Source organism: Labrus bergylta, chromosome 1 (genome assembly GCF_963930695.1).
Source record: "Labrus bergylta chromosome 1, fLabBer1.1, whole genome shotgun sequence".
Classification (NCBI taxonomy): Eukaryota; Metazoa; Chordata; class Actinopteri; order Labriformes; family Labridae; genus Labrus; species Labrus bergylta.
The window spans coordinates 11635859-11646800 of record NC_089195.1 but is presented as its reverse complement, the minus strand read 5'-3'; the positions used below and the strand labels follow the sequence as shown (position 1 = coordinate 11646800).

Below are 10942 nucleotides of genomic sequence, written 5' to 3'. Positions count from 1 at the left end.
GTAACGACCAAACAAGTAACCAAACGAGTAACGACCAAACGAGTAACGACCAAACAAGTAACGACCAAACAAGTAACGACCAAACAGCGAGTAATGACCAAATTAGTAACGACCAAACAAGTAACAACCAAACAAGTAATGACCAAACGAGTAACGACCAAACGAGTAACGACCAAACGAGTAATGACCAAATAAGTAACGACAAAACGAGTAACAACATAACAAGAAACGACCCAACAAGTAACGTCCCAACAAGAAACAACTGAACAAGTAATGACTGAAAAACAAGTAACGACTGAAAAACAAGTAACGACCGAACAAGTAACGACCGAACAAGTAACAACCAAACAAGTAACGACCAAACAATTAACGACCAAACGAGTAACGACCAAACAAGTAACGACCAAACAAGTAACCAAACGAGTAACGACCAAACGAGTAACGACATAACAAGTAACGACCCAACAAGAAACAACTGAACAAGTAATGACTGAAAAACAAGTAACGACCGAAAAAGTAATGACCAAACAAGTAACGACCAAACAGCGAGTAACGACCAAATTAGTAACGACCAAACAAGTAACGACCAAACAAGTAACGACCAAACAAGTAACGACCAAACAGCGAGTAACGACCAAATTAGTAACGACCAAACAAGTAACAACCAAACAAGTAATGACCAAACGAGTAACGACCAAACGAGTAATGACCAAATAAGTAACGACAAAACGAGTAACAACATAACAAGAAACGACCCAACAAGTAACGTCCCAACAAGAAACAACTGAACAAGTAATGACTGAAAAACAAGTAACGACTGAAAAACAAGTAACGACCGAACAAGTAACGACCGAACAAGTAACAACCGAAAAAGTAACGACCAAACAGCGAGTAACGACCGAACAAGTTACGACCAAACAGCGAGTAACGACCAAACGAGTAATGACCAAACAAGTAAAGACCAACAAGTAACGACCAAACAGCGAGGAACGACCAAACAAGTAAAGACCAAACGAGTATCGACCAAACGAGTAACCAAGCGCGGGCGAAGGCAGCGCGGGCGAAGGCTCTCCATGGAGGTCAGACGAGCGGGTCGGGGGGTGCAGTGAGTTAAATGGAAGAAGACCTGAGAGTATGTTAAAGAGGAGAGACTTTAGGGTCAGACAGCTCTCCTAGAGGACATGAAGAGTTCCTGATCAGTAGGCTGAATGTACGAAAGTATAGCGAAGGATGTTTTCATCAATCATGAACAACCACATGACTGATCAGTGTTTGTATGATGTTAATGATAGCCTGACAATAACATTCAATTCATCAGTTAATCATTTACATTCTTTGACGCAAACGCTAAAATTTGAAAGTAAGATATTTAAAGAGTCATATTTCAAGATGTCGGTGTGGTTCATGTCCTTGTTATAAAGGTGCCAAGATTAACTTCAGAGGAGTTGAAGCCCCTAAAGTGTCTAAAACCATCTGTAGGACTCACAGTATTCCTGAATAATCATTTAAGGGACCACAATGTCTAAAAAACGTCATCATAAATCATCATGCAAAAACCGCGATAATATCCAAACCAGCCGGTTTAAGGATTCACAGAGATCTGGTTCCTCGGACTCCCTGAAGTCCTCCAAAGGGACCAAGACCATTATAGTTTACTTTGTGGGACTTCAGAGTTTCTTCTTATTAGTGAAATAATAATAATGATTGCATACATCCTAAAAACTCTGAACACTAATTTACCCATTAGTCTCACTTCGTAGTCCAGCTCTCTGATCTGAATGTCTGCACTGCACGTTTCCTGGTCTGATGTTGAAACACTGGACCAGGCTTTAAAATGACACCCTGCTGCGAAATCTCCAGTTTGCTCCGCCGCTGAAGTGTTCTATTTGTTTTCTAATGACGAGAAAGATAACGCAAGGTCACTGCAGCTGCACCAAGGTTGAGTTTTTTGTAAAGAAGGTTTAGAGGAAAATGTTGCTTAGGATCCAGGATGTATGTAATCAGAAGCTTCCAGCTGTGATTCAACAAGTTTAATGTGACATTATAAACATGAAGAGCTGAAGTTGTTCTCCTGCTGAGATCTATCATAGTAATATAATAACATGCCTTTAAAATCAAACTTACCTTCACCAAATGGAGATAAGATAGAGATCTGATCCAGAATCACGTATTAAACCAAATATTTATTATTATTTTGAAGAATAAGGAAGTAAAAAAAGTAATATTAGATTTACTTTGAGGTTTTGTGGATGATCTCTGTCGCCTCCTGCAGAAACGTGACTCAACAAATAATAATAAGTTCGCCTCCCCCTGTGGGTTGCTAACGTTAGTATCCCCCTGTGGGGCGTAGGCTGTTGTGAGGATCTGTTCTCTCTCTGCAGGCAGAAAGGTGTGGAAGTGATGGGCAGAGTCTCGATGTTGATGTTAGTTTAAAGTAGGACTTAGACTAAACACCTGTGTTTCGTACGTTTTTATTTCTCCATGCATTAAAAGTTTGGTATAAAAACAAGAAACTTTATAAAGTGTACAATAATGCAGATAAATATTTGGCCTGACAATTAAAAAACAACATAATAACATTTTCCTGTTTCCAACATGTCAGATTAAATATGAGAAGAAACACCCACCCCCCTTCCCCCCCTCAGAAAGATAAATAGGTTTAAGTACAAAGCTGTAACGAAGGCTTCTCTTCATACAGGAAATCACCTCCATCATACATTTAGATATGTTAGTGTAACGAGGTCTGTTTATCATCTGCAGCAACGCTCATTCACTGCGACTCAGCTCATCCACCGCGACTCAGCTGTCACTAAAACAGCTGTTCTAATAACAGCTGATTTAAGAACAGCTGATTTAAGAACAGCTGTTCTCAAGTCAGCTGGTTAAATGTTTGTAGAACTCAATGGGTTCAAACATCTTCAGTGGTAGGATCATCTTCATGACATGATACATTTAGTTTTTAAGCTCCTGTGAGGAATTTTTAGGATATATATATATATATATATATATATATATATATATATATATATATAAGCTCCACGAGCAGAAACGTGCTCAAACTAGGATCAATATTGGAGATGCTTTTGAAAAATGGAGAGAGGTCAGAATGCAGAAAGGTTTACAGACCGATGCAGAGCTGGCTAAACACTGAAGCTTCAGTGTCCACCACATGGCAACCTGTGTGAGTAGGAGTCTAGAGAGGAAGGGGGGGGAGAGACAGCTCTCTACAATGTTTAGAATTTAGACTGCAGTACCCATTTTAAACACTAGAGGTCAGAGTTACATACTGCTCCTATAATGCATGCAACTCAAAAATTCTGTAGTGCCTAAATATGTTTTTCAAGAAGAATGTTTCTGCAACGTGCAGTTCATCTTAGCGTGTAACACCATGTCCTAACAGTAGGGGGCGACAGACATGGATGATAACGTGATGGTGTCTTTATCTGAGGCTTCAATCTGTTTTATGAGCAGCAGCTTTAATGAGTCGTTAGAGGTCGATGATGCAGATCAGAAACAGAACATTTAGAATCATTAAATCACACATGTTTCCTTTAGAGCAGGAATGCTTGAAGACTTCATGATATAACAGCAGGAATGGAGAGGAAAACGTGAGAAATAGACACATTCTAAATGCTGATTGTCTGAGTGGAAACAGACGTGCCTTTCTGTGACCTTTAAATTGGCGTTCTGATTCACCATTTGAATCCATGTGAAGTCTAATCTTACAGGCCAACATGTGGGCAGCATCATCCTTCATCATCACCGTGATGTGAGGTGGAGTAACAAAGCTTTGTCAGGGTTCAAAGGTCACTGCTCTGACAGGGTTTCTCCTATTGACGGTCTGGTCCTCTTGGCAGCGTTTTCCTCCACAACAAAGGCGTAGTGATACTGACGACACAAAGAGAACCGGATGAGTGTATTCACAATAAAAATCACTGCAGGTTTGATCCAAAGGCACCTGGACCTCTCGCCTCTCCTCCTCTGGAAGGCTTCATCAGTTCTACACTAACTGGTGGGCGGAGCTAGATCATGAGCATGATAATGATCCACAGAGCTAGCTCCGCCCACCAGTTAGTTTGGATCTGAAGAAGCCTTCCAGAGGAGGAGGAGAGGGGAAACCTTTGGATGAGGACTGGGTTGGTGTGGAGTCGACTCAGACGGGACCCTACCTCGTTTTCGATGTCTTGCAGAGACTTGATCCGAATGTTATTCAGTTGAGAGTTCACCTGAAGAGCCTGAGAAGAAGTTCATGTTGACATTAGAGCTTACGCTGAGAGTGTTTTAACAGATCAATCATGACTTCAGTAAAGGCTTCATTATCAAACATACAGAGCTGTTTGTCTGGACGTCAAACTTTGGATGGAGGCTGAAGGGAACTCCGTCTAGAGCTGCAGAGAAGGTCAAAGGTCAGCGGCTTGTGAAGTGAAGGATTCATAATGTATGATAAACGTGTTGCAGACGTACCTGTGATTCCCTGGACGTTGCTGTCTGCAGGTTTGTCCTGGGTGTCTTTGGTGTGGAGGCTGCGACGTCTTTGACTTATCTTGTTCTGTGGCAGCGGAGGAGGAGGGTTGCTATGGAGACAAGCACACATCGATGCTCGCATTCAATCACATCCTGCACTCAAGGGTTATTTACTCAGAGCTGGACCAGCGTGACCCTAACTCTGTCTTTAAAAACAAAGCCCTACCGGGTACTAGCCCGAGGTCAGGCCTCATAGGGCTCGGGTCTATGGCGGGCGTCATGTTTTGTTTTCACATCGAGCTGGTGTCCGAGTGGGCACTCGTCTTCACTGACCCACGCTGTGCCCTCATTCTGTCCCTTCTGTAAATATGCTGCTTAAGTCAGAGTTAGGAAGATCAAATGAGTTCTGTACCTGGGTCTGAGGGGCAGGGGGGCAGGGGGCTGGTCCAGGGAGAGTCCGCGGAGGTCCAGGCTGACGCTGCGGGGCTTCGCTTTGGGCAGGGGGCTTGAAAAATAACCCTTCCTGCACCACAGCACATAGCCATGGACGTCTCTGTAGAGAAGGTGTTTCTATTTACACTTTCAAAATCTGTTTCATTATTATCGACAAGTTTAAAGAAGGGGGTCTGTAAACATCATGTGTGTGTTTAGGGGGTCTGTAAACATCATGTGTGTGTTTAAGGGGTCTGTAAACATTTGTGTTTAGGGAGGTCTGTAAACATCATGTGTGTGTTTAGGGGGGTCTGTAAACATCATGTGTGTGTTTAGGGGGGTCTGTAAACATCATGTGTGTGTTTAGGGGGTCTGTAAACATCATGTGTGTGTTTAGGGGGTCTGTAAACATGTGTGTGTTTATGGAGTGGGGTATACCACATGAAGATATAACATGTTTGAGGTACCGACCCCACGTATGTGTAGTGCTGCAGCATCATTTTGCTTTTGGCCGTCAGTTTGATGTCCAGCACAGCTGTGTCCACGCTGCCCACGGGGACCACACGTACACACACACGCTTCTTCTTGGTAACCGACGCCTCTGGACACACAAACACATAAACAAATAATGACCATCTGACAGCAGAGGAGGAAACACGGGAGGACATTTTCGCTATTCGGGTAAGTTTTGAAAAACTTGTTTTCTGCCCCAAAGAAAGGCCACAGTGTGGACACATAGCGTGGGGTTGTGATGTTTCAGACTATGTTCAGGGTTAACTGGATGTATTATGTAAAGGAAGCATCGTCACCAGTACACAGACGGTAAAGGGTTAACTGGATGTACTCACTGGGCTCGAGGTGCTCGGCGATGTAGCAGTAACCATGAGGGATGGAGTCCTTGTCTGAAATGAGCTGAATATCTGACACCACCATCCCACCTGCCAGGTCCTGAAGAGAGAGAGAGAGCCATGCAGTGAGTTACAGACAGAGAGAGAGCCATGCAGCGAGTTACAGACAGAGAGAGAGAGCCATGCAGTGAGTTACAGACAGAGAGAGCCATGCAGCGAGTTACAGACAGAGAGAGAGAGCCATGCAGTGAGTTACAGACAGAGAGAGCCATGCAGCGAGTTACAGACAGAAAGAGACAGCCATGCAGCGAGTTACAGACAGAGAGAGAGCAATGCAGCGAGTTACAGCCAAGCAGCGAGTTACAGCCATGCAGCGAGTTACATACAGAGAGAGAGCAATGCAGCGAGTTACAGCCAAGCAGCGAGTTACAGACAGAAAGAGACAGCCATGCAGCGAGTTACAGACAGAGAGAGAGCAATGCAGCGAGTTACAGCCAAGCAGCGAGTTACAGCCATGCAGCGAGTTACATACAGAGAGAGAGCCATGCAGCGAGTTACAGACAGAGAGAGAGAGAGCCATGCAGCGAGTTACAAACAGAGAGAGAGCCATGCAGCGAGTTACAGACAGAGAGAGAGCGAGAGAGCCATGCAACGAGTTACAGACAGAGAGAGAGAGAGAGCCATACAGCGAGTTACAAACAGAGAGAGCCATACAGCGAGTTACAAACAGAGAGAGCCATGCAGCGAGTTACAGACAGACAGAGAGAGAGAGCCATGCAGCGAGTTACAGACATACAGAGAGAGAGTCATGCAGCGAGATTCAAACAGAGAGAGAGAGAGCCATGCAGCGAGTTACAAACACAGAGAGAGAGCCATGCAGCGAGTTACAGCGAGTTACAGCGAGCCATGCAGCGAGTTACAGACAGGAGGGAACAGGAAACAGACATTCTCTTACCTTGCAGTAACACAGGTAATATCCAGACTTCATCCCAAAACTGCGAGTAAAGTTCGCTGCCGCTCCGTCTTCTGTGATGCTGATCTGCAGAGATGAGATTTACGTCATTAATAACGTGATACGAGGGGCGCCAGGGGCCTAGTGGTGAATTCATGCACCCCATGTACAGAAGCTACAGTCCTCTAAGCGGACAGGTCGGATTCAAACCCGGGCTCTTCCCTAGGACTATACAGCCTCTGCACATGGAGTGCACAAACCAACCACTAGGCCACCAGCGCCCTAATTTCTTCTAAGTTTTTATTTACCAAGTTTAGCAATCAGACTCCGTCACAACGTGAGGTGATTTCAGAACAAACAGTTCTGAAGACTGTTTGAAGAGGAACTATCCACTCCCTGGGAGTTCCCACAGACTCACCATGGGGACTTGTCTGCATTTGCATCTCCATGGTGACGGGAGAGAGTACCTACTCTGAAGCAGGAGCTCCAAAGGTTTCTCTTTTTTTAAAGGTTAATTTTGTTGGCTTTTTGTGCCTTCATTGGAGAGATAGGACTATCTAGAGAGAGAGGGGAATGACATGCGTGAAAGGAGCCACAGGTGGGATTCAAACCTGGGCCGCCCACTTGGAGGACCACAGCCTCTATACATGAGGCGCGCGCACTAACCACTGCGCCATCAGCGCCCCCAAAGGTTCCTCTTAACCTGGTTCTAGGAACTAAATGTATCCTCACTATGTGGACAGCTGCAGCTCTGATGCAGACTGCTGGAGGGTTTAACGCTCCACTCTCACTCCCCCCTCGGAGGTTTTGGACGGCGCTCCGTGTGGCAGACCCTCCACGCAAGCGTGCAAACAGAGTGGAAATGTGTTGGGAGAATTGATTTGATTGAATTAATAAGATCAATGCAATTTAACATGAAACTGAAGATGCTGCACAGAGAGTTTCCAACTCTTTGGGGAATCAAACTCCCTCTGTGTAGGCATTGGGTGGGGATTTAGAAAAACCCCTGAAGCAAATAATCCAGTGGCTAAACAAGTTTTCCTTTTTCTGTGTCAAGGAGAAAAATCACCAGAGAGTTGACGTCACTTTAAAAACTCTATAGGTCAGCCACAACACTCAAACTTTCCTACTTTACTTTTCCAACAACATGTTTAAAAATCTGGAGCTGGAGGTTTGACCGGGTCTTAGTTTGAGGCCGTCCTAAATCTGGAGGTTTGACCGGGTCTTAATTTGAGACCGTCCTAAATCTGGAGGTCTGACCAGGTCTTAGCTTGAGACCGTTCTAAATCTGGAGGTCTGACCAGGTCTTAGCTTGAGACCGTTCTAAATCTGGAGGTCTGACCGGGTCTTAGTTTGAGACCATCCTAAACGGGTTTTTAAACCATCTCGTTGCAGCCTGAGCCTGACTTTCTGTTCTTTGTTTGTTGTCTCACTTGAATGAAACCTTGAAATAAATGTTTCTTAGTGATTGGTCAGATTTCTGAAAGGTCAGACAGTGAAGATGATTTCATACGACTTGAAGACGTCTTCGTTAACCTGCCGTCCTACCAGAGTGAAGTCTTTGGGGCAGGTGCCGGTGTTAGAGGTCCACGCCACTGCCGTGATGGGCCGGACGCCCCCTCGTTCCATCAGAGACATCTGAAGACCAGAAATACAAACTGACATTAAAGAAACTGTGCAGTGAAGCAGTCAGTAAAACAATCAGCTGGCCACCATCAGGAGGCAGAAACCCTCGCCATCTGTGTGGCGTGCGTTTTTAAGGACCTGCCGGACTGAGAACAAACCGTCTGTGTAACAAAGTGAAGATAGACAAACGGGAACAGGATCCCATTCAGTCTAAGAATCCAGATTATCCAAATCAATCTGAGAGAGAACGCTCCTATTCAGGCCAAAGGTCACGTTACTCTAAATGTTCAACGACAGAAAGGACTCATTCAGAATCATCCGCACGACCGCCATGACAGGCACTTCATCGAGTTCAAATTTAATAAGATACCACATATACCTATATGTCAGCTTTAACACATTAAATATAGGATATGACGCAGACTGACCCCACAGCCTCCTATGAGCCGGACAAACAGGATTTATTAAAAAAAACATGAACTTAAGAAAATGTGTTTTTAAAACCATTAAAGAAACATCCAGTAAGAGATGAAGCTCTCTACACAGACACGCAGAGCTAAGAGACGGTTATTCCAAACACAAAGATGGAGAGGACTACAAACGATTCATCTTCAATAAACTCAAGTTCCGGTTTTGAAAAAAAAAAATCACATCAAACGTCGTGAAGGTCTTATATAAGAGACGTAGATGTTCACTTACTTACGTAACACTCAGGTACACACACAGGTACACACACAGGTACACACACAGGAACACACACAGGTACACACACAGGAACACACACAGGTACACACACAGGAACACACACAGGTACACACACAGGAACACACACAGGTACACACACAGGAACACACACAGGAACACACACAGGTACACACACAGGAACACACACAGGAACACACACAGGTACAGGTATATCACTGCCTTTGACAGTTTTATTGCTTCAATAAAAACACGTTACCACCCCCGTTGTTCATCTTAACTAACTCATGTGTGACAGAAGAAAACTCTTTTAATAAAATTCGAGTTTAGTAAAAGTTGAAAAAGCCTTGTTGAGACTATTTTCCATTTAGTGACAAGCCGAGCTCACCTTAACCAGCAGCGACTGTTTCATTGACAAAACTTTGCCGATTCTTGTCAAAAATCCTCTGTAGTTCTTCTGTTTCGTGGCTGTGATAATGAGAGAACATAAATACACACTTACTCTGGCTGTGTGTTCACTTCTTTCTCGTCGTGGTGACACTTTTTGGCAGACGAACAACTTTTTGGTCCAAAGCCGAATTTTCTTACTCTTCCTTCTCAAAGCAGGAAGTACAAAATCAATTCTAACTACAACTCCCATGAACCCCCGCGGTGATTCGTCAGAACTAAATGCTAGCGCGAGCTTGAACGCAAGATGGCGGCAAATACAGCTGTTTTTTTATACTCCTACAGCTTCCGTTAAACTGAACATTTCGCTGGAAATCGTCGATATTAACAGTTTTATTTGATATTCTGAATTGGCCTCGAGTTTTTTTTCATTGTTTTTTGACTCAAATAAAACATTAAACAATCATATAGTCTATTTAAGCTCGTTTAAAAACACACAGCTTCCACAGAGAGGTTGAAACGGCCCTGGTCGTATTGTGTTTGTTTTCTGTGTGTGAGCGTGAGACCTCTGTGTGTGTGTGTGTGAGAGAGGATCTTTGGTGCTGACAGAGAGGGATCGATGCTCATTTACATGAAAATGAGGGGGAGCATGGCCGGCTGAGGGTGAGGACGAGGGGGATAATGGAAAATGGAGGAGGTCGGGGAGGGAGGGAGGTGGGGGAGAAGAAGGGGAGTTAAAGGAGAGAGCAGGAGGAGAACACAGATAAAGGAGGAGCAGGGTTTTTAAAGGGCAAGGAGGAGACACGAGGCAAGACTGCCAATGAAAACCACACACACACATTATGGAGAAGGCCTCGACAAAAACACATTTAGGCCTACTAAAATAAAACATATATATATATATATATATATATATATATATATATATATATAATCTTACAGATTCAATGTGAATCTAAGGCCTTTCACAGCTTATTCTGTGACATGTTAATTGAACACAGCTTTAAGCCACATCATTTGTAGGCGTATACATTTTCCTTTGTGACCTTTATCATCCAGTCGAGAAAGCACAGACAGAGAACTAAGGACTCAAAGGAGGGCTGTCAGTATTAACTATTTAATCGTGAATAAAAGGTGTGAAATTAATGCATTATTTATCTCATTTCAAGTTATTTTGTCCCCTCAGGCTCTCCGTAGATAGTGGTCCTCAGTGTCTCCCTGTAGTCTCAGTGATGTAAAAGATGGACACTGATGCATCTTTGAATGTCTCATTTCACTTTAACAAACTCTCAGACAGTTCAGCTGATGAGTCCAAAGTAATATCCATCTTATGACATCACACATTGACCTTTGTTACTGGTTCCTTTGAGCTGTTTGACCTCAGTTTGGGATCCCTAACCACTTCCTGTTTCTGGGTTTAACTTCATGTCATATAGACCCGATGTCACAGGTAAATGTTTTTGTAAAATAAGGACAATCGAAATGAAGCACTTGTCAGCTTATTTCACTACACTGTAGCCGTTGTTTACTT

General features: G+C 43.7%; 1 protein-coding gene across 2 annotated transcripts; it reads right to left on the bottom strand.

Moving 5' to 3' along the window:
* Positions 1 to 2455: 2455 nt before the first annotated feature.
* On the bottom strand, positions 2456 to 9679 carry mvb12a (multivesicular body subunit 12A). Of its 2 annotated transcripts, none has more exons than XM_065954032.1 (10): positions 9413 to 9679; positions 8245 to 8334; positions 6700 to 6783; positions 5745 to 5844; positions 5368 to 5497; positions 4877 to 5017; positions 4465 to 4574; positions 4330 to 4388; positions 4170 to 4235; positions 2456 to 3888 (listed from the first exon to the last, which is right to left on the bottom strand). In XM_065954032.1, exons 1-10 carry the CDS (start codon positions 9662 to 9664, stop codon positions 3808 to 3810), a joined length of 1113 nt encoding a protein of 370 aa, XP_065810104.1. In that variant the 5' UTR covers positions 9665 to 9679; the 3' UTR covers positions 2456 to 3807. The 2 variants fall into 2 exon arrangements, with proteins under 2 accessions (XP_065810104.1, XP_020497042.2); XM_020641386.3 differs by having other exon boundaries at positions 9527 to 9670.
* Positions 9680 to 10942: the final 1263 nt, after the last annotated feature.